Below are 24577 nucleotides of genomic sequence, written 5' to 3' on the forward strand. Positions count from 1 at the left end.
CGATCTGAAGAGCACACGTGCACTTCAAATCACTGCCGAAAATGTCCGTAGTGAAAAAAAAAGCCGATTCCATGCGCTCTGCCTGCAGCTCCTGCCATAGACAGAGCAGGGGCTGCCGGCAAAGCGCACGGAAGAAGTGACATGTCACTTCTTAGAACGCGCGCTTCGGGCAGCAGCCGAAGCGCTGCGCTCTAAGACGCCACGTGCGCATGGCCCCTGCACAATCTCCATAGATTATGCAGGGGACGCAGGATGCATGCAGTTACGCTGCGCTACAAAGCGCAGCGTAACTGCATGTAATTACGCAACGTGCGCACATATTTTAAGTGTGACGGCAGTTTAACGACTTTGTGCGCCACGGGCAACTAATTGCCCGTGACGCACAAACAACGGGGGCGGGTACGATTGCTCGTGCAATCGCACGATAGATCGTATCATGTGACGCCCGCATAACAGTGTAGATTTCATTTGACTAGAGCTGCTTAAAAAAAATGAAAGCTAGGCTCCGAGTGGTTGCTATGGTCAACAAAAGATTTAAGACTGTACTGATGAATTAAGCACTATGCCTCCCTGCAGAACACTATGTGTAATATGTTAGTTCTATTAAAAACTAAAAAGGACATATATCTTTATACTGTTTCAGAATATACTGTCTGTGGCACCAAAATAACGCTTGCTGTCCAGGTGTTATGCTTTACATCAATCTTTCCCTCATCTCCTATATACAATCTCTCACCCAATGTTATTGCATGCACTGAAAGGACATCTCTAGAATCTGCCCCTTTCTTACCATGGAAACAGCAAAAACCCTCACTGTGACCCTGATCCACTCCTGCCTTGATTCCTGTAATTCTCTATTAATTGGCCTGCCCCTCACTATACTTTCCCCTCTCCAGTCCATTCTTAATGCAGCAGCCAGGGTCACCTATTGGCTAATCGTGACCTCGTATAAGCTTGATGCCAGTCATTGAACTGGCTGCCCATAATCATAGGATCCAATTTAAATTGCTTGTTCTCACCCACAAAGCTCTTCACAACATGGAACCCCCCCTTACATCTCCACCCCATCTCTGTCTAACACCGTACCTGTTCTCTATGCTCTGCAAATGACTTTCAACTAACATCTACACTGAACCTCTAACTCCTGGCTCCAAGAAACTAGGATGATCAACAACTTACACAGCTTCAGACGCTTCCTAAAAACACATAATTTTAGGGTGATCTGATCTATGACCTTCCCTAATCATAGTCAATTCATATATATCCTCTCTACTATTTCTCAGAACACAATTCTCTGTCAAACTCCACCGCAGCCAAAGGTATTACAAACATTGGCTGATGACTGGCTCATGCAGCCTTTATCTATCCCCCATTTCTTTGAGATGCCTTGACCATCGTAAATAAGCAATTGTACAGTGTCTCACCCTCCTCTCATCACATTATAGATTGTAAGTGTAGCGCCCCTCAGGTCAGGTGTTTTAACCTACTCATTGCCGGGCCAGGGGTGCAGATGCTCTGCGTTATCACGGGGTGGCCTGGCCCGGTTCTGTTACACCGAGACGTACAGGAGAGAGGATTGGAGGGTGGCAGGGAGGTTGGAGGTAGTGGTTGGAGGTTTAGGAAAGTCTATTAGGATCATGACGACACCTGTGGTACGCAGCCAGGGATGAGGGCCGCCACTGCAGGGTCTCTCACCAGGGCAGATGTCAGGTGCAGCTGTGATGGTGCCGTTCCCCACAGGCAGAGCGGGATTATCCTGGGAGGATGACGGAGGTGTGATGGAAGTCCCCGTTGGCGCTGCAGTGCTGGGCGACGGCGACGATAAAGGAGAGGCAGAGGCAGGGGCTGCGGTTCTAGGTCCTTTACTCACAAGTTGTTCAGGCACTGCCCCAGAGCACCGATATCTGCCACGATGGGCTCCCGCTGATCCCGGATAGTCGGCGGTTACTGCCAGTGCCCGTGAAAGTCTTTTAGTGAGGTGTCCCTCTGTAGCTATCCGGAACCCGAGCCGAGCCTCCTGTTCTAAGCCACGGGCCCACAAAGAAAGAGGAAGCACTAACTCCTGTGTCAGTGCTAGATGTTATCCCAAGCTGTGCTCAGGAAGGTTCTGTCTAAAGTGTGATGGTTGTGCCTACTTCTACCCCATGTGGTCCCCGCCCCCAGGGGTTGTCCTAGTGACCGGGGAAGTCCCATGCTTTGTGATTGCTGGCTCCTCTGTCTGCCCTCGTCCAACCCCCTGTGAGTAAGTACCTGCTGTTGTTTGTGTGTGTTTTGTGAAGACACCGATAGGTTAACCCTCTCCTGACCCAGGATAGATATTACCCCAGAAAAGTAGTGTAATACCCTGTGGCGCCTGAAGACCAGGGGCACCACATAAGCTCTTAAGAGCAGGATTGTAATTGTTTTTGCTTTAATTATTGTATCTTCAATAACTGTTACTTGACCACATGGATGTGTTCCATGTGACACGCACCGGAGAAAAGACGTGTGTGTGAGAAAAAAAACAAACCATTACTCACCTTCTCCAGCCCTCCTGTCTCTGCCGCTGCTGTCACTTGCTGCCAACCACCGCTCTTTATGCTAATTGAATATTCCCTTCACTGCGGCTGGAAGCAGCAGCAGCGGCGAGTCTGCAGGGCTGGAGACCAAAGATCAGCACCACGGACAGCGACGCCAGGGACAGGTGAGTACAAAGTTCCCGTTCTCCGTGTGTTATTACGGATAACAAACGGAGAACACACGTAGCCCATAAACACAGGTCACGGAGGGCAAAACGCACCACTGACACATCCGTGAAACACGTGTGTGGTTTTTCACGGACGTGTGAAGGGGGCCTTAGAGAGAGCTGGAGAGAGTGTGTGATTGTGTGTTGTGCAGTATGTAGTATGAGACAACAAGGAAAAGAGGCACTCTGTGTGAACCGGCTGGAGAAAAACCGTGTACTCAGTATGAGGGAAAGACTTGCCACAACACTGATGCATAAAAAGAAAGACCAAGGCTGCTGCACCAACCACCCACTCCAATGGACAAGCAAGGAGCAAAAAGGGTATCCGACAAGACGATTACGTCATTTTTATGGGCGTTGCTAAAAGAACTGGAGTATGTGTATGTAAAATACAGTATCTAGTATTGAGTGTGTGTGTGTGTGTGTCTGTGTGTGTGTCTGTGTCTGTGTGTTTGTGTGCAACATGGAGTATATGTGGTAGTGCATGAGTGCGTGCGTGCATGAGTGCATATCCACGTATAAAAATACTGGCCATGCAGATGATTAGCCGTTTGTGTAAACACGGTGGCAATAACCCAAGAAATTAAAAATATTACTTCAAATATTTCTAGAAGGAATATCATAAGAATGAAACTGCAGAGTTCTAAGAAGAGATAACCTATAATTGTTATATCATGGGAAATACAATTATCTACTAAAAATTTGTTAGTAGGGCTAATCCACTTTAGTAGAACAGCATGTGCCCAAAAAGTACCTTATGTATACAAATTAAATGTAATAAAACTAAATGCAAATTAAAATGAAGCTCAAGTAACTATTCTCAGAATTCAGGCTTCCATGAGTGAAGATAATTTGTTGACAGTGGCTTCAGGTTCAGTAACTGGAGAAGCAATAACTCCACAGGTCGATTAGAGAAATAGTTACTGCTTGTTGCTTGTCAAAGAATGTTTACCAATGATAACATTATTCAAGTCAATTGCTCATGATTAATTCTCCAGCTTTTTTTTCAGAGCAGATGTTTATTTGGACCTGCACTACACAGGTTAAAACATACATCCAAAATCTGAAGAAAACAAAAACATACTTAGTAAGCTGGTTTTGATTAGACAAGTATAGGTCTTTAGAGATATACCGTGTTTCCCCGAAAGTAAGGCCCTGTCTTACATTAATTTTACCCCCAAAAGTCCCACCCTGCCTTACTTTCGGGGGAGGCCTTACATTGGAAAAAAAATGACAATCCTCCCCCCTGCAGCCTCCCCATTGTTTGGGATCAGGCATCCACCCCTTCCTCCCCCCTGCAGCCTCCCCATTGTTTGGGATCAGGCATCCACCCCTTCCTCCCCCCTGCAGCCTCCCCATTGTTTGGGATCAGGCATCCACCCCATCCTCCCCCCTGCAGCCTCCCCATACAGTGGTTCTGCCCCCCACTCTGCCACCACACACACTGACACATACGGTACCGGTACAGCCCCACACGGCACCCACACATATCGTACCGGTACCGTACACACACACACACACACACACACTGACACATACAGCCCCATACAGCACCCATACACATACCGTACACACACACACACACACACACACACACACACACACACAGTTTCGGAACTTACCGTTACTTGTGCCGGGCTGACGATTCGGATTCCGGGGACGCTGGACCAATCGGAGCGAGCCTGCAGGCGGTGACGTCGCGGCTGATTTCGGCCAATCAGCTGCGAGCCGGCTGATTCGGCCAATCAGCTGCGAGCCGGCTGACTGGCCAATCGCAGCTCGAGCTGAGGGCCAATCAGCTGCGAGCCGGCTGACTGGCCAATCACAGCTCGAGCTGATGGCCAGCAGGGAGCCTTGCGGGGGCCATTCACCGGAGGCGGACCACGGGTGGCACGAGACTGGAGAAGGCCTGGATGGAGCGAGGGAACAGCGGTAAGTTCCTGTACTTTCCCCAGGGACCCCCACCCATAGGCGGCCTTACATTCCCCGGCCCCCCCCCGCTACCCTGCCTTACAATCGGGGGGTGCCCTACATTGGCGGACCCCCCCGAAACCCCCACCCTGCCTTACTTTCGGGGGGGTCCTACTTTCGGGGAAACACGGTAGCAACAATTTAAACAGTCCAAATAAGTCAAATATTACCATTATTATACTACAAGACTGGAAACAAACTCTTTGGTTAGATTTTGGCAAAATGGCATTTTCAGCTACCTATACTAATGCAACAGAAAACAGTCATATCTTTATTTCTTTTTACATATGTACAATATCTAAATGTATGTATTTTCTTTTTGAAAATAAATAATAAATCCGAAAAGAAGTTACTTTCATATAAAACAAAGTTCTATGGAGAAGTGTGAACTGAGAAAAAATGCCACAGGCTATGTCCACATGAGCTTATATTTACAAGATCTTATTATGGCTCGGTCAGTGTAACTTCTGAATTGTACACTGTAGTAGCAAGGCCATATTGTACCTGCAAACTGCTACAATTTCATGTGTGTCTTGCAGCGTTTCAGGGTGTTTTAACGAATACTACTGAATACAACTGTAAATGTGTATTCTGCATTGCTTCATCAGTGTCATTTCAAAGAGGAATTCATAGTGTTTCTGGGAGAAAATACCTAACCTATATTGAGGCACCTGTGAGTGACTCCTTGCGCTTTCATAGATATCTACCGTATGTATGAGCCCTAAGGAAATTCTGCTAATTAAAAAATGTTGACATTTTTAAATTTGAAAACAAATCAATCCAAATAAAAATTCAGATTTATGATGTCTTTTACTAGCCATACAGCTCCTCCTTGTGGCAGAGTTTGGAAAACTTGATGAAGTAGCATTATTTAAAAAAATAACACAACTACATAGAAAACCCATTCACTCACAAATGTATGTACACAACAGCATGTAACGCATCAGCACTTTTCTAGTGATGTGCTGATCCTATTGTCAGAAAAGTTTGGCAAGCCAGCCATCACAAAATAATTTCTTGCATGTCTTTGGCAAGATCAAGTTTAAAATTAGCACATCTTTATGGCAGACATGAAGAGCAACTAAAGCTAACATAATATCTGGAAAAAAAATGTACCTGTTATCCACTTCTCAAATCAATAGTGATATAGAAAATCATATAACATAACTCTTTACAGTAATACAATATTTAATCTAGAATAATTGAAGAGTTGTGCTGTAGTCTTCCATGTGGTGTAGTAATATAGCAATCTTGAGTCCCAGAATAACTAAGTTTCAATATTTTAAGATTTTTTATATTTAATCTAATTTGCAAACACATCTTTCCCATCACTGCATTTACTTTAATAAGTCAATAGTCCAAAATACACTTAAAATTAGAGATTAGTAAACTTTTGCAGAGCTTGAAATTTCACCATTGTAAGACACTGTAGACGTGTGTAGCAGTGCTGTACAGAGAATAATAATAATTAGGAATATTTTCAGCCAAAGTCCTAATGCAGTGGATTCCAATTCAATGAGCTGAGTGTTTAGATGCTGAGAAATCATACACTTTTTTCACTTTCACACTGTTCTTGAACCTGAGATTTTCTTTCTTGTGCACCCTCATGTGGGTTTGTTATTGAACCATTGGAATTGCTTCCTGTTGGAGCAAGTAACTGTGCAGATTGCAGCACTGCCTCGGAATGCTCCCTTGCCTTCATTCTTAGAGCTGCTACACTTGCTGTACGGTGGCTCTGGCAGCTGTAAGGGGGTAGAAAAGAAAGAGCCAGAGGGTCGGACACACAGCAGGAACACAATGGACTACCTGGAAAACAAAATGCAGCACATGTAACAAAATAAATATTTCGTATTTCTTAAGAGAGAAATATGTAAAAATATATAGCCACATGAAAAAAATTGTAACCATTTTTTCAACCCATTTCTTAAAGCGGTATTTTAGCCTTTGCAGTCTTCAAAGAATATTTTTTCATATTTAGTGCAAAAATCCATGTCCATAATGTGATGAGCATTTAACGGGATGCAGTAGTCAATGTAAGTAAACATCGCCATCTACTGGCCAAAGGAAATAAGAACAGAAGAAGAGTGAAGAGGACGCCAGTAGGAGGAACTGAACAACGAAGTCCATGTTCCCTAGGAAGAGAAGGGAGGAAACGCTGGGTCTAGTTACAGTTGTGGAAAAGTTGCTAAATATAAAAGGGCACATCATCCATTGAAGGGAGGAGTTGGTGCTAGAATCTGTACCAGAAAGGTACTGTGGCAGCGAACTAGGCTTACATCCATTATTGCCATATAAGGGTCAGAGAGCGTTCAGATCCCGGGAAGGTCTGAGTTACACCAGAGCCAAGAGAAGAATCCATAACCTGGGCTGAAGGGTACATCGTGACCCATTCTGAAGGGAATATCATCACGTGATCAGAAGAGAACATTGTGACCTTGTCCAAAGAGAACATCGTAACCTGGGCTGACAAGAAAGTTGAATACGGAATACGGACCAGCAAAGAAGACTGATTACCAAAGAAGGACCACCTTCATGAGCCATTGCTTCTTCAGCAGACGTATGGTACCAAGTAGGGACTGGGGCTACATGTCATAGTATAAAGACAGCCACAGTATCGAATTTGAGAAGCTGCTCGTCAAACACCATGATCAGAAAACAATCTTATCCTGGCAGTAAACAATAAGGCTGTTAACATAAAGCATTTTTCTGCTGTCAAAATGTGTAAAAGAAACATTGCACTTAAAATGCATAATTTGCTGCATTTTTGCTGTGCTTTTTTGCTGAGCTCTTCAGGCACTTTTGGTACTATTTTTTTTTAGTGCAGTTTACATGAGGTTTTTTTCCTCAGTATACAGGGGCAAGCTGGGCCAGAGTAAAGAGGGGCATATGCTCCTTAGGCTATTCCTCTAGCAACTGTACAGGGCTGCCCGCTGCAAGATGTCAGACACGGCCTGAGGGTATGTGCGCACGTTGCTTTTTACCTGCTTTTTACCTGCTTTTTACCTGCTTTTTTGCTGCTTTTTCTTCTGCGCTGTTTAATGCCAAAATGGTTGTGTTCTTCTATTCAAGCAAAGTCTATGGGAATTTGGGTTTCTTGTTCACACTATGTTGTTCAAAATGCTGCCTTTTTGTGGCAGAACTTTGGTCAAAAACTCAGCTTTGCAGTGCAAAACCCAAATGGCAAAAACAATTGACATGTTGCTTCTTTGAAAAGCTGAGTTTTTGACCAAAGTTCTGCCTCAAAAAGGCAGCATTTTGAACAACATAGTGTGAACAAGAAACCCAAATTCCCATAGACTTTGCTTGAATAGAAGAACACATCCATTTTGGCATTAAACAGCGCAGAAGAAAAAGCAGCAAAAAAGCAGGTAAAAAGCAGGTAAAAAGCAACGTGCGCACATACCCTTATACAGCAAACTGCATGCATCTGTGTCTGCTGTACTGTGATGTGGCAGGGCTGGCACACTGACACATCTACAGGTATAGTGCCACTACCTACTTCCCCCTGCAGAGTATCTGCAATCAACTTCGTGGGCCAAACGGGAGGCAAATCAAGAGAACATTAAAAGTAAAAACACCCCAATGTGTGTGTATGTGTATGTGTGTATATATGATTGTGCACATTATTGATGAGCAGGCACTAAAATGCTGGAGTGTTCGATACTCGAATCAAGCCATTCAGACACTAGGACGGGGTCAATTCAAGTGTTGAATATAATGGAAGTCAATGAAAAACTCAATCATTTTTCCAAAAGACACGAAGAGGAGGGTTGGGAAGGCAGAAAAATTGCTGAAGTGGATGGAAACAGTGCTTAAATGGAATGGGAATGGCAAGGGGAAGATGTCTGGATGCATCTCTGACTCCCAGGTCGCTGCAAGCAATAATGTTGTCAGAGTATAACTTTACTTTTACTGACTGACTATAAAACATACAAGACCGAAGATAACATTGATTTTACAGGAAAAATTGTTAGAAACATGCTTTCCTGTGTAATGACTTGTATATAAGGCAAAATTAAAAAGAGAAAAAAAATGCCTCCTCCGCCCCTTAAGAACCCGGCCATCTCTCACCATATTACCCTGTCGTTTATGACTACAGTAGATAACATACAAGTACTTCTCAATAAATTAGAATATCATCAAAAAGTTAATTTATTTCAGTTATTCAATACAAAAAGTAAAACATATATTATATAGAGTCTTTCCACACAGAATATTATATAAGACAAACTGAAAAAAATATTTTAAACTCAGAAATGTTGGCCTACTGAAAAGTATGCACAGTAAATGCACTCAATACTTGGTCGGGGCTCCTTTTGCATGAATTACTGCATCAATGCGGCGTGGCATGGTGAAGAACAGTCGGTGGCACTGCTTAAGTGTTATGCCGGCGTCACATGGTACGATCTATCGTGCGATCGCACGAGCGATCATACCCGCCCCCGTCGTTTGTGCGTCACGGGCAATTAGTTGCCCGTGTCGCACGAAGTCGTTAACTCCATGTCACACGCACTTACCTCCCGGACGACCTTGCTGTGGGCGGCGAACATCCTCTTCCTGAAGGGGGAGGGACGTTCGGCGTTACAGCGACGTCACACAGCGGCCAGCCAATAGAAGCGGAGGGGTGGAGATGAGCGGGACGTAACATCCCACCCACCTTCTTACCTTCCGCATTGCCGGCAGGACACAGGTAAGCTGTGTTCATTGTTCCCGGGGTGTCACACGGAGCGATGTGTGCTGCCCTGTGAATGATGAACAACCGGCGCACAGAAGAAGAAACAACTTTTTGAAAATGAGCGACGTGTCAACAAGCAACGATAAGGTGAGTATTTTTGCTCGTTCACTGTCGCTCGTAGCTGTCACACGCTATAATATATCAAACAATGACAGATGTGCGTCACTTACGACGTGACCGCGACGACATATCGCCCGATATATCGTACCGTGTGACGCCGGCATTAGGGAAACCTAGGTTGCTTTGATAGCAGCCTTCAGCTCGTGTGCATTGTTGGGTCTGCTGTCTCTCATCTTCCTTTTGACAATACCCCATATGGGGTTTAGGTCAGGAGAGTTTCCAGGCCAATCAAGAACAATGATAATGTGGTTATTAAACCAGGTACTGGTACTTTTGGCAGTGTAGAAAGGTACCAAGTCCTAAAATTTCCATCCTTAAAACGTTTGTCAACAGATGGAAGCATGAAGTGCTCTAAAATTTCATGTTAGACGGCTGCGCTGACTTTGGTCTTGATGAAGCACAGTGGACCTACACCAGCAGATGACATGGCTTCCCAAAACATCACTGATCTGAAAACAACACCTTGGACCACTGAGCAACAGTCCAGTTATTTTCTCTTTGGCTCAGATAAGACACTTCTGGCGTTATCTATTTGTCATGATTGGCTCGACACAAGAAATGTGACTCTTGTAGCCCATGTTCTGGATACGCCTATGTGTGTTGGCTCTTAAAGCACTGACTCCTTATGATTCCCCCCCAAATTTTTGAATGGCCTTTTCTTAGCAATCCTTTGAAGGCTGCGGTTAGACCAGTTGCTTGTGCACCTTTTTTTACCACACTTTTTCCTTCCACTCAATTTTCTATTAATATGCTTGGATACAGCACTCTGTGAACAGCCAGGTATTTTAGCAATGATCTTTTGTGGCTTACCCTCCTTGTGGAGAGTGTCAATGACTGCTTTCTGGACATCTATCAAGACAGCAGTCTTCCCCTTGATTGTGTAGCTCACTGAATCAGACTAAGGAACCAATTTAAGCGCTTAGGAAGCCTTTGCAGGTGTTTTGTGTTAAGTATTCTAATTTCTGAGATAACGACTTTTGGATTTTCATTGGCTGTAAGCCATAATCATCAACATTAACAGAAATAAACACTTGAAATATGTGTTTTACTTTTTGTAATGATTAACTGAAATAAATTACCTTTTTGATGATATTCTAATTTATTAAGAAGCACTTTTAGTGGACAGGAAAATAAAACTACACCTATAGGTAGTCATTGGTAAATGCAATGTTAACATTTTCCTACATTATCTGGGCATGTGGTGTGTGTAACATGGTCAAACACATCCTATCTAATTTATGAAGGCAGGACTCTGAAACTAAGGCCATGTGCGCACGTTGCGTTCAGTACCTTGCAGAAATGAACTCATCCTCTGGCAGAATTTGTCATTGTCAAATTTGGTTTTGACCATATAAAGGCAGGAAATACGCATGTGGTTTTTTAGCGTTTTTGCCGCGTCTTGACCACGTTTTACATGCATCTTCAGTGCTTAAATTGAGATGCGTTTTCAATACAAATGCACAAATAAATAAAGTTTGAACATTCAAACAGTAGGAAAAAAAAATACAAAATTAATTACCTTTAAATCATAGACTATAATGATAATTTACCGAAAATTAATATTGAGATATAATAATTATGTTCCAAATAAAGTAAAAGTCTTGTTCTACTCATTTTTTAAACTAGGAATGGATGTGAGGGCAAATGGAAACCTCTTGACCTCACTATAATGCCAAATTAAAATTTCTTTAAGGCTATGTGCGCACTTTGCTTTTTTTCATGCGTTCCTGCAGCGTTTTCAACTGCAGCGTTTCAATGCAAAAAAGCATGCGCTTTGATTTTCAAGCAAAGTCTATGACAAATAGGGCTTTCTTGTGCGCACTTTGCTGTTAAAAATGCAGCGTTTTAGTTGCCGAAAATTTGTCAAAATCTCTGCGTTCAAAGAAGCAACATGTCAATTGTTTTTGACATTTTGGCATCGTTTTGTTAACATTAGAGTAAATGAGAAGTTGCAAAACGCATCCTAAATCAAAATCTTAGCGTTTAACATGCTTTTTTGACTAAATAAAAGAATGCGTTTTTAACATTATATTAAGGGCATTTACACACACACACATAGTCCGACAATTAAATTAATAAAAATCAATAACTTAACGTAATTTTATACATAAATATTAGAACACAGTTATTTTAATAAAATTAGCTATTTTGTATATGACTTTAATCATTTTTATATGATTTTATCTTTTTTTAGTGTTTGAATGTTTAAACTTTATTTAGTAGTGTATTTGTATTCAAAACGCATATGACTTTAAGCAATGAAAAAGCATGTAAAACGCGGTCAAAACGCAACCGTATTTTTAGCAAATTTGACAAAGACAGGTACGATGTAGTTCCTCGTTCCTGCGGCAACACACATCGCTGTGTGTGAAGCCGCAGGAGCGAGGAACATCTCCTACCTGCGTCCCAGCTGCAATGCGGAAGGACGGAGGTGTGCGGGATGTTTACATTCTGCTCATCTCCACCCTTCTGCTTCTATTGGCCATTTGCCGTGTGACGTCGCTGTGACGCCGCACGACCCGCTCCCTTAGGAAGGAGGCGGATCGCCGGCCAGAGCAACGTCGCAGGGAAGGTGAGTGCATGTGAAGTTGGCGTAGCGATAATGTTCGCTACGCCAGCAATCACAAGATGTCGCTGCTGCGACGGGGGCGGCGACTATAGTGCTCGACATCGCAGCATCGGCTTGCGATGTCGCAGCGTGCAAAGTACACCTTAGGCTATGTGCACACGCTGCATTTTTTGCTGCTTTTTTGAGAGTTTTTTGGGAGCAGTTAGGCTATGTCCGCACGTTGCTTTTTACCTGATTTTTGCTGCTTTTTCAACTGCAGCGTTTAATGACAAAATGGTTGTGTTCTGCTTTTCAAGCAAAGTCTATGGGAATTTGGGTTTCTTGTCCACACTATGCAGTTCAAACTGCTGCCTTTTTGTGGCAGAAATGTGGGCAAAAGCTCAGCTTTGCAGTGCAAAACCCAAATGGCAAAAACAACTGACATGTCAATTGTTTTTGCCATTTGGGTTTTGCACTGCAAAGCTGAGTTTTTGACCAAAGTTCTGCAACAAAAAGGCTGCAGTTTGAACTGCATAGTGCGGACAAGAAACCCAAATTCCCATAGACTTTGCTTGAAAAGCAGAACACAACCATTTTGGCATTAAACGCTGCAGTTGAAAAAGCAGGTAAAAAGCAACGTGCGGACATAGCCTTATGGTCTCAAAACTGCATGATTTTTCTTCAGCAGCAAAGTCTATGAGATTTCATTCTTGCTGTCTGCACATTGCAGTTGTTTTTGGCTGCATCTTTGTGGTGACCACCAAGCATGTAAATTCTTTTTGCGTTTTTTACTGCGTTTTTCACTCATTGAATGCATTGGACAAAAACGCATGTTTTTTTTATGCGTTTTTCCTGTGGGTGCATTTTTGTGCGTTTTTTGAGGCTAAAAACGCTGCATCTTTATGGTCAGAGAAAGATGCAGCGTGCGAACATAGCCTTAAAGTCCATGCAATAAATGCCAAGGCTGAAATACATTTATGCCTGTGGGGTATAATTTGATATACAGTTGAAACCAGAAGTTTACATACACTATCTAAAAAAGACACATATGAATGATTTTCTCACTATCTGGCATGAAATCAGAACAAAGGACGCTTTACACGCTACGACATCGCTAAATCGATCTCGTTGGGGTCACGGAATTTGTGATGCACATCCGGCCGCTTTAGCGATGTTGTTGTGTGTGACACCTATGAGCGATTTTGAATCATCGCAAAAACGTTCAAAATCGCTCATCGGTGACATCCCCCCAATCTCGATTATCGTTGCTGCTGCTTGGACGATGTAGTTCATCGTTCCTGCGGCAGAACACATCGCTATGTGTGACACTGCAGGAACAAGGAACCTCACCTTACCTGCGGCCGCCGCCAATGCGAAATGAAGGAGGTGAGCGGGATGTTACGTCCCGCTCATCTCCGCCCCTCCGCTTTAATTGGGCGGCCGCACATTGACGTCGCTGTGACGCCGAACAGACCGCCCCCTTAGAAAGGAGGCGGTTCGCCAGTCACCGCGACGTCACTAGGCAGGTAAGTAGTGTTACGGGTCCGCGTGATTTTGTGCACAACGGGCAGTGATTTGCCTGTGTCGCACAAATGATGGGGGCGGGTACACACGCTAGCAATATCGGTACCAATATCGCAGCATTTACAGTGGCCTTAAGCCTTTTTCTTTTCAATTTACGATTACCAAAATTATTTATATTTGTCAAATGTGTTGGAGCAAGCGAGGTGCTGAATTGAAGTAAAGTGCTGAATTTAAGATAAGTGCATAGTTTAAACACAATTACATAGTGGGATAACTGTAATTGTTGAATTTCATTAGGGAATTGTGTGTCTGTTTGTGATTCTGTGAAAAGGGAAAGAAAAAAAAAAAAAGTTAGTCTTGTGATTTAATTAGTAGGATTAGTCACACCTGTTTCTAGAAGCTTCCAGCAGCTTCTGATAGTCATTGTACATCTATATAAAGCAGCCAGTACTAGCGAGGAGCTGAGCAAGCGAGGTGCTGAATTGAAGTAAAGTGCTGAATTTAAGATAAGTGCATAGTTTCAACACAATTACATAGTGGTGATAACTGTAATTGTTGAATTTCATTAGGGAACTGTGTGTCTGTTTGTGATTCTGTGAAAAGGGGAAAAAAAAAAAAAAAAAAGTTAGTCTTGTGATTTAATTAGTAGGATTAGTCACACCTGTTTCTAGAAGCTTCCAGCAGCTTCTGATAGTCATTGTACATCTATATAAAGCAGCCAGTACTAGCGAGGAGCTGAGCAAGCGAGGTGCTGAATTGAAGTAAAGTGCATAGTTTCAACACAATTACATAGTTTGACACAAGAACATAGTTTGAATTTATCCTTATACGTTTCCCATTGGGTTTCTTTAGTTTTTTTCTCTTTGTTTTTCTACTTTACTGTTGATCCCCATTTGATAGGTGCTCCATGGACAATGCTACCAGGTGTGTATCTTGTCAGATGTATGCATGCCTTGAGCAGCCGCTCGAGGATGACTATGTCTGCACTAGATGCGAGCATGTTGCGTATTTGGAAGCCAAGGTAACTGATCTAAATAAGCAGCTTGCAACACTCAGGGGCATTGCAAACCTGGAGAGGAGTTTAGAGCTCACTGAGCTTTCTCTGGCTGGGGCCAGTGATATGGAGGAGGGTGGAAGTGGGGAAGATCAGGACCCAGAGGTAGGTAGCTGGGTAACAGTTAGAAGAAGAGGTAGGGGGAAAAGTGTCAGGGAGCCTAGTCCTGACCTGGCACAACCTAGTAAATATGCCTGTTTGGCTGATATTAGGAATGAAGGGCCTGGACTAGGGTCACTACAGCAGGATGTTGCTCCTAGCAACCAGGAAAACAACTGCTGTAGGAAGGAGGGAAATAGGAGTGCAGCAAAGCCCAGACAGATGTTGGTGGTAGGGGACTCTATAATTAGGTGGACAGACAGGGTCATCTGTCGCCGAGACCGTGAATGCCGAACAGTGTGTTGTCTGCCGGGTGCTCGGGTTCGGCATATTGTGGATCGGATAGACAGATTGCTGGGTGGGGCTGGGGAAAACCCAGCGGTCATGGTGCACATTGGTACTAATGACAAAGTTAGAGGCAGGTGGAAGGTCCTTAAAAATGATTACAGGGAACTAGGAGAGAAGCTGAAGTCCAGGACCTCCAAGGTGGTGTTTTCAGAAATACTACCGGTGCCACGAGCGTCACTAGAAAGACAGCGGGAGCTTAGGGAGATAAATATGTGGCTTATAAATTGGTGCAGGAAGGAAGGGTTCGGGTTCATGGAGAACTGGGCCGACTTCTCAGTCGGCTACAGGCTCTACGGTAGGGACGGGCTGCACCTCAATGGGGAAGGTGCAGCTGTGCTGGGGGAGAAAATGGTCAGACGGATGGAGGAGCTATTAAACTAGGATCGGGGGGGAGGGAGGGTAGTGGAGCAAATAAGGGGATAGATAGAGCAGATAGAGACAGGGAAACGGTAGGGGTCAATGAAGGATTAGGGGGGGATGGGACATACAAGGAACGTAGGGAGGCTAGGAGTAATAAAGGTGTTAATAGGATTAAATGTCTACTGGCAAATGCAAGAAGTCTTGCAAACAAAATGAATGAATTGGAGACTCTTATGTCAACCATGGATTATGATGTGGTGGGCATTACGGAAACCTGGCTGGATGAAAGCCATGACTGGGTGACAAACATACAGGGTTATAGTACATTTAGGAAGGACAGGAAAGGCCAAAAAGGTGGTGGGGTGTGTATATTTATCAAATCTAACCTAAAACCTGTGTTGTATGATGACATTGAGGGGAACAGCAACAATGTAGAGTCAGTATGGGTAAATGTACATGGGGAGGGGAATAATGGAAAAATGCTAATTGGAGTTTGCTATAAGCCTCCTAACATACCTGAACAAATAGAGGGTGAAATGCTGGAACAAATTGAAAAGGCAGCTAATAATAATAATCGGGTTCTTATTATGGGGGATTTCAACTATCCAGACATACAGTGGGACATAGAATCTTCTGGTTCTGCTAAAAGCTGTAAGTTCTTATCTACCATTCAAGACCATTTCCTCTCTCAGATGGTAGGTGAACCGACCAGGGGAGATAATTTGCTAGATCTGGTCCTGTCAAATAGACCGGATACAATTTCAGATCTACAGGTCCGGGAGCACTTGGGCACCAGCGATCATAATATGGTAAGCTTCGACATAATATTCAATAGAACATTTCAAAGGGGGAATGCTAAAACCTGGAATTTTAGGAAAGCTGATTTCAACAAATTAAGGGAAGAGCTTAAATGTGTAGATTGGGACAGAGTCATGGTAACTGGGGATACTGAACATAAATGGGGTAAGTTTAAGGATATACTACTAGAGTCCTGTAAAAAACGTATACCCTCTGGTAATAAAATGTCCAGGAATAAAAAGAAACCACTATGGATAAATAAGACTGTACAAAGTATAATAAAACAAAAACAAAGGGCGTTTAAAATCTTAAAGGCTGAGAATACAGAAATAGCATTGCAGGAGTATAAAGATATCAATAGGCAATGCAAAAAAGAAATCAAACAAGCAAAACTAGCTACTGAAACAAAAATCGCCAATGACATTAAAATAAATCCCAAAATCTTTTATAAATACATTAATGCCAAAATAATAACATCACAAAATAATAAGTTTTCATGTATTCTTTAGTAAGATGTATAGTAGAGGGGCTACAAGGACACTAAACTTCAGGAAAGCAAATTTTAAACGGTTGAGAGATGATCTTAGTGCAATAAACTGGGATGATGTACTAAGTAATAAAAGTACACAAAGCAAATGGGAGACTTTTATGAGCATCCTGAATAGGGCTTGTGCAGAAAATATACCCTATGGGAACAAACATGCTAGAAATAGGAGGAAACCCCTATGGCTAAATAGAGCTGTAAGGGAAGCAATAAAAGAAAAACAGAAAGCCTTAAAAGAATTAAAGAGGGTAGGTAGTGATGAGGCATTATATAATTATAGAAAATTAAATAAAATATGTAAAAAGCAAATTAAGTTAGCTAAGTTTGAGACAGAGAGACTCATTGCGAGAGAAAGTAAAAATAATCCTAAAATATTCTTTAACTACATAAACAGTAAAAAACTGAAAAGCGATAGTGTTGGCCCCCTTAAAAATAGTCTTGGTGAAATGGTGGAAGGGGATGAGGGTAAAGCCAACCTGCTGAATGACTTTTTTTCTACGGTTTTTATACAAGAAAATGCCATGGCAGATGACATGACCAGTGATGCCATAAATTCACCCTTGAATATTACCTGCTTAACCCAGCAGGAAGTACGCCGCCGCCTCGAAATCACTAAGGTTGACAAATCTCCGGGCCCGGATGGCATACACCCCAGAGTACTACAGGAATTGAGTTCTGTGATAGATAGACCATTATTTTTAATCTTCTCAGATTCCTTAATAACAGGGTCGGTACCGCAGGACTGGCGCATAGCAAATGTGGTGCCAATATTCAAAAAGGGGACAAAAACTGAGCCGGGAAATTATAGGCCGGTAAGTTTAACCTCTACGGTTGGTAAAATCCTTGAGGGTTTCTTGAGAGATGCTATACTGGAGTATCTCAAGAAAAATAACCTTATGACAGAGTATCAACATGGGTTTATGAGGGATCGATCCTGTCAAACTAATTTGATCAGCTTCTATGAAGAGGTAAGTTCAAGCCTGGACCAGGGAAATGCAGTGGATGTTGTGTATATGGACTTTTCAAAAGCTTTTGATACGGTGCCACACAAAAGGTTGGTACATAAAATGAGAATAATGGGGATAGGGGAAAATATGTGTAACTGGGTTAAAAACTGGCTCAGTGATAGGAAACAAAGGGTGGTTATTAATGGTACGTACTCGGACTGGGTCTCAGTTCATAGTGGGGTACCACAGGGGTCAGTATTGGGCCCGCTTCTTTTCAACATATTTATAAATGACCTTGTTGGGGGCATGCGGAGTAGAATTTCAATATTTGCAGATGATACTAAACTCTGCAGGGTAATCAATACAGAGGAGGATAATTTTATATTACAGGGAGATTTATGTAAATTGGAGGATTGGGCTGAGAAGTGGCAATTGAAGTTTAATGTAGATAAATGTAAGGTCATGCACTTGGGTAGAGGAAATAACATTTATGATTATGTACTTAATTGTAGAACACTGGGTAAAACAGACACAGAAAAAGACTTGGGTGTATGGGTGGATGGTAAACTTCACTTTAGTGGACAGTGTCAGGCAGCTGCTGCCAGGGCTAATAAAATAATGGGATGTATTAAAAGAGGTATAAGTGTTCATGAAAAAAATATAGTTCTACCTCTGTACAAGTCACTAGTGCGACCGCACGTAGAATACTGTGTACAATTCTGGTCACCGATATATAAGAAGGACATAGCTGAACTGGAGAGGGTGCAAAGAAGAGCGACCAAGATTATTAGAGGAATGGGGGGGCTGCAATACGAAGACAGGTTATTAAACTTGGGGTTATTTAGTCTGGAAAAACGAAGGCTTAGGGGAGATCTAATCACAATGTATAAATATATGAGGGGACAGTACAGAGACCTTTCCAAAGATCTATTTACACCTAGGCCTGCGACTGGAACACGGGGGCATCCGCTAATCTTGAGGAAAGAAGGTTTAATCATAATCACAGACGAGGATTCTTTACTGTACGAGCAGTGAGACTATGGAATTCTCTGCCGCATGATGTTGTAATGAGTGATTCACTACTAACATTTAAGCAGAGCCTGGATGCCTTTCTTGAAAAATTTAATATAACCAGTTATGTATATTAGATTTTATGACAGGGTATCGATCCAGGGAACTAGTCTGATTGCCGGATGTGGAGTCAGGAAGGAAATTTTTTCCCCATTGGAACTTGTTTGCCACATTGGGGTTTTTTGCCTTCCTCTGGATCAACATGTTAGGCTACGGGTTGAACTAGATGGACTTAGAGTCTCCCTTCAACCTTAAAACTATGATACTATGATACTATGATGAAAACAAAGGATAGTATCGGCCCCCTAAAATATAATAACAAGTTAGTTATAGAGGACAAACAAAAGACTGAGATATTAAATAGGCATTTCTCATCTGTATTCACCAAGGAACTGACTGTACCAGGGATCATTCAACAAGTGAAAAATCAAAGGCCACCACCCGATATAATTAATTTAACACAAGATGAAGTACGCCTACGTCTGAGTAAATTAAACATTGACAAATCCCCAGGGCCAGATGGCATTCATCCACGAATATTGAGGGAATTGAGCTCCGTAATCGACAGACCGCTGTATCTCATCTTTTTAGACTCACTTGTAACGGGGTTGGTGCCTCAGGATTGGAGGATTGCGGATGTGGTACCGATATTTAAGAAAGGTAAGAGGGTAGATCCAGGCAACTACCGTCCAGTAAGCCTGACATCAGTAGTATGCAAAGTTTTTGAGGGCATTTTAAGGGATGACATGCAAAAATATATTGCAGAAAATAATATGATAACTGACAAACAGCATGGATTCATGAAAGATAAGTCGTGTCTAACCAACCTGTTGGGGTTCTATGAGGGGGTAAGTTCAAACCTGGATATTGGTAATGCAGCTGATGTGATTTATTTGGACTTTGCAAAGGCATTTGATACTGTACCACATAATAGCCTTATACTAAAGCTCCAGAAGCAAGGACTAGGGGACACAATATGCAACTGGGTAAGGAATTGGCTAAAAGATAGGAAACAAAGAGTAGTCATAAATGGTACATTCTCTAAATGGGCTATAGTCAGCAGTGGGGTGCCGCAGGGATCTGTGCTTGGACCGATTCTTTTTACTCTCTTTATTAATGACCTTGTGGATGGGATTGATAGTACAGTGTCAGCCTTTGCCGATGACACCAAACTATGTAGGATATTAAAAACTGACCTGGATAGTACAATATTACAAAAAGATCTGGATAAGATGTCAGAATGGGCAGATACTTGGCAAATGAGATTTAATGTTGATAAATGTAAAGCAATGCACCTAGGACGGAGTAATCCTATAGCTGCGTATACATTAAATGGAAGTAAACTCGGAACTACAGAACAGGAGAAGGACTTGGGTATTCTCATTACAAATAAGCTGAGCAGCAGCACTCAATGTCAAGCAGCAGCTGCTAAAGCAAACAAGATTTTAGGGTGTATAAAAAGAGAGATTAGATCCCGTGATCCCAACGTATTGTTACCCCTCTATAAATCACTTGTAAGGCCACATCTGGAATACGGGATCCAGTTTTGGGCTCCACATTTTAAAAAGGACATTCAGAAGTTAGAGTCAGTTCAAAGGCGGGCAACTAGACTATTACAAGAAATGGAAGGCCTCCCATATGATGGCAGGTTGAAAAAGTTAGATATGTTTAGCTTAGAAAAAAGACGTCTCAGAGGAGATCTCATTTATATGTATAAATACATGTGTGGTCAATATAAAGGACTGGCACATGACTTATTTCTTCCAAAAACAATACTAAGGACCAGGGGGCACTCACTGCGAGTGGAAGAAAAGTGATTCCGACACCTAAATAGGAAAGGGTTCTTTACAGTTAGAGTGGTCAGACTGTGGAATACACTACCACAAGAGGTAGTAATGGCAGATACTATAACAGCTTTTAAAAAAGGGCTGGATGATTTCCTCAGTACACACAACATTGTTGGTTATAAATGACTTAGTGACTAAATGTATACTGGGTGGAGGAAGGTTGAACTAGATGGACCTAGGTCTTTTTTCAACCTAAGTAACTATGTAACTATGTAAAAAAAATGCCAGAATAATCAGAGAGATTTTTTTAAGGCACTTTAATTACTTTCTGCAAAGTGAAACGTTTACACACATTTCATTAGTAATTGGTACCTTTGCCCTTAAACTGTATGACTCGGGTCAAACATGTTGGATATTCTTCCACAAGCTTCTCACAATACTTGATAGGAATTTTTTCTTACAGAACTGGTGTAACTGAACCATGTTTGTAGGTCACCTTGCTTGCACCTGCCTTTTCAGCTTTGCCCATAAATTTTCAATAGGATTGAGATCAGGACTTTCTGATGGCCAATCTAAAACACTAACTTTGTTAAGCCACTTTGTAATTAGTTTGGCAGTATGCTTTGGGTTATTGTTCATTTGGAAGACCCATTTCCGCCCAAGCTTTAAGTTCCTGACTGATGTCTTGATTAGTGTTGAGCCACCCCCCTATGGTCGAGTTCGGTTCGTCGAACGGCAGCTTAGTTCGGCGAACATTCGACGAACACCTTCGAACCCCATTGAAAACAATGGCAGGCAAACAAAAACACATACAAACACATTATACATGTACACATAAAAATAATAAACATTGCCATTACACTTACAGGTCCCCGAGATGCGTCCTGCACTCTGTCTCCCACCGCTTTTCCTTCCGATCATCGCTGTGCCCTCCCGGTAACCAGCACTGATGATAGGACCTTCCGTGAAGTCGTCATAGCATGTGACCAGTCACATGTCTATTATCTCATTGGCTACACACTGGTCACATGGCTAGACATCATACTAGGTCCTGTCAGTGCATCTCTCTGGTACGCAGTGCTCGTTTGAGCATTTCCGTGTACCGGCGAGATGCTTGGGCACATGCTTGGCTCCTCGTTCCTGCATGTCAGTGCTCTTTACAGAGTCAGCCCACATGCAAGGACTGGATGCCACAGCCGGTTACTATAGCAACGGTGACAGCGGTGACGTCACCGCTTACAACCTGCAGCCTCTGCTCACTCACTGAGTGATTAGACTGCACGGGAGCAGCAGCGTCTTCCTCCCATGCAGTGCTGTCTAATGTAGCAGAGCTGCATGGGTTGAAGGAGAAAGAAGACAGAAGAACAGGATCGTGGAGGGGTGAGAGGGAGTAATAAACATGGAGTCTCTAAGTGTGTCTGTGTATTTATTTCTATAAAAGTATTTTTTCTCTGTGTGGTGTCTTTTTTTTAACCCTTTATTGGAGATTCTTAATGGCTGGGTCAAACTTGCCTGACATTAAGAATCTCTGGCTTAATACTAGCTAGTAAAACAAAGCTTGAAGAGTTGGATACAGCACCAGATGATGGCGCTACTATGAAAGCGTCATTTTCTGGGGCGGCTTCGGACTGCAATTCGCAGCAGAGGGGCCCATAAAGCTCAGGCCAACCTGTGCTGCGGATTCCAATCCCCAGCTGCCTAGTTGTACCTGGCCAGACACAAAAATGGGGCGAAGCCCATGTCGTTTTTTTTTTTTATTATTTCATGAAAATCATGAAATAATTAAAAAAAGGGCTTCCCTATATTTTTAGTTCCCAGCCAGTTACAAATAGGCAGCTGGGGGTTGGGGGCAGCCATACCTGCCTGCTGTTCCTGGCTAGCATACAAAAACATGGCGAAGCCCACGTCATTTTTTTCGGTGGCAAAAAACCCCTGCATACAGTCCTGGATGGAGTTCTGCAGCTGCTGTCTGCTCTCCTGCGTACACTAGTGAATGGAGCATGCTGAGCCTTGTAGTTCTACAGCTGCTGTCTGCTCTCCTGCATACACTAGTGGATGAAGTATGCTGAGCCTTACCGTTCTGCTCCCCCTGCCTCTCCCTCCAGCATACGTACAGTCCTAGATGGAGGATGCTGAGCCTTGTAGTTCTGCAGCTGCTGTCTGCTCTCCTCCATACATACAGCAGCCAGCAGCTGCAGAACTACAAGGCTCAGCATACTCCATGCAGGACTGTATGCAGGAGTTTTTTACCCCCCCAAAAAATTACGTGGGCTTCGCCATGTTTTTGTATGCTAGCCAGGTACAGCATGCAGCTACGTGCTGCTCCCAACCCCCAGCTGCCTATTTGTACCCGGCTGGGAACCACAAAGATAGGGAAGCCCCTTTTTTTTATTTCATGAATTTCATGAAATAATTAAAAAAAAATGATGCCGGCTTCGCCCAATTTTTGGGTCCAGCCAGGTACAACTAGGCAGCTGGGGATTGGAAACCGCAGCGCAAGTTGCCCAAGCTTTCTGGGCACCCCTGCTGCGAATTGCAGTCCGCAGCTGACCCAGAAAATGGCGCTTTCATAGAAGCGCTATCTTCTGGTGCTGTATCCAACTCTTCCAGCTGCCTTGGTGACGAGTGACTTGCTGCGTAATAATGGGGTTTGGGTTAGCTGTGTATTATCAACTGGTCCTAAGCCCGAATTCATGGTGCCACGCCAATATTAGACATGGCCACCATGAATTTCTAGTACAGATAAAAAAAACAACACACAGAAAAATATTTTTATTTGAAATAAAACACAACACAATTAGTGACTCCATCTTTATTGAAATAAAGAACCCCCCTCCACAGTAATCCTGGGTCAAGGGTCCCACGCCATCCAATCCGGATCCAATATCTGATTGGTTTGCTGGAAGACAAACCGATCAGATGATGTGTCAGGTTCAAGGGCCTGAATCACATGACACAGCAGCTGATTGTATAAACGGCTTTTATACAATAAGCTGATGCATCAGTGCAAAAAAAAAAAAAAATACATAAACTACACACTTCTGTGCAGACTCCTGTCCGACAGCAGCAGCTGATAGTTTAGCTGGCCGGGCGGTAAAAAGCCGGCCTCACCGCTCGACTTATAGTGTCAGCTGATTCCATCAGGTGACCGCATCAGCTGATCATCGCCAGGTCTGAGAGAGAGAGAAAAGAGAGAGAAAAGAGAGAGAAAAGAGGAGAGAGAGGGAGAGAGAGGGAGAGAGAGAGAAGAGAGAGAAAGGAGAGAAAGGAGAGAGAGGAGAGAGAGGAGAGAGAGGAGAGAGAGAGAAGAGAGAGGAGTGAGAGGAAAGAGAGAGAGAAGAGAGCGAGGAGAGCGAGGAGAGAGAAGAGAGCGAGGAGAGAGAGGAGAGAGCAATCCAGCCTCATTCGTGAACTGCTCCGATTTTAGAGGTGTGTCCCGCGGCTCACAGCTGATGTATGGCTCCTCCTCTCAGTGCATAATTAAATTATAATTATAAATAATTATAATTTAAAATTATAAATAAATTAAATTCTTTACCAGGACGGCTGGGAATCAAACTCGTGAACTAATTCTTCTTAGGCAGTAGCTCTAGCCATTGAGCCACTGCCTCTAATGAAAAGCATAGGAAGATTTGGTAATGTTGACCTCTATATTGCAGTAGAGAATCCAGAAGCAGATTGTCCAGCTGCAAGGATGGATGGATGGATGGTGAAAGGAGGAAACACTGGCACCATTCGGCGAGCTAACCGCTCAATTTTCCTATTTCAGGTTTTCTACCGCACTCAACCTCGCACACACGCAGGCACTACAACTCCCATCATCACCGCACACGCAGGCATTACCTCAGTGACGTTCCCGCTGACAGCGCGGCTCACGTCAGTTGCTCCGTGGATCTGACACAGAGTGCTCGTGTTCTACGGCGCTGCTGTCAGCTTTATGTAGCAG

General features: G+C 43.1%; 1 protein-coding gene across 3 annotated transcripts in view; it reads right to left on the minus strand.

The window, feature by feature from the left end:
• Positions 1 to 4133: 4133 nt before the first annotated feature.
• Positions 4134 to 24577, minus strand: part of DRGX (dorsal root ganglia homeobox) — a 347744-nt gene continuing 327300 nt past the window's right edge. For 2 of the 3 annotated variants that reach the window (XM_075349121.1, XM_075349120.1), the window contains exon 7: positions 4134 to 6502. In XM_075349121.1, coding sequence (XP_075205236.1) covers positions 6240 to 6502 — 263 coding nt within the window. In that variant the 3' untranslated portion in view covers positions 4134 to 6239. The remainder of the gene's footprint in view (positions 6503 to 24577) is intronic. The other variant, XM_075349122.1, reaches the window with a different exon arrangement.

This window comes from Anomaloglossus baeobatrachus, chromosome 5, assembly GCF_048569485.1.
Source record: "Anomaloglossus baeobatrachus isolate aAnoBae1 chromosome 5, aAnoBae1.hap1, whole genome shotgun sequence".
NCBI lineage: Eukaryota > Metazoa > Chordata > Amphibia > Anura > Aromobatidae > Anomaloglossus > Anomaloglossus baeobatrachus.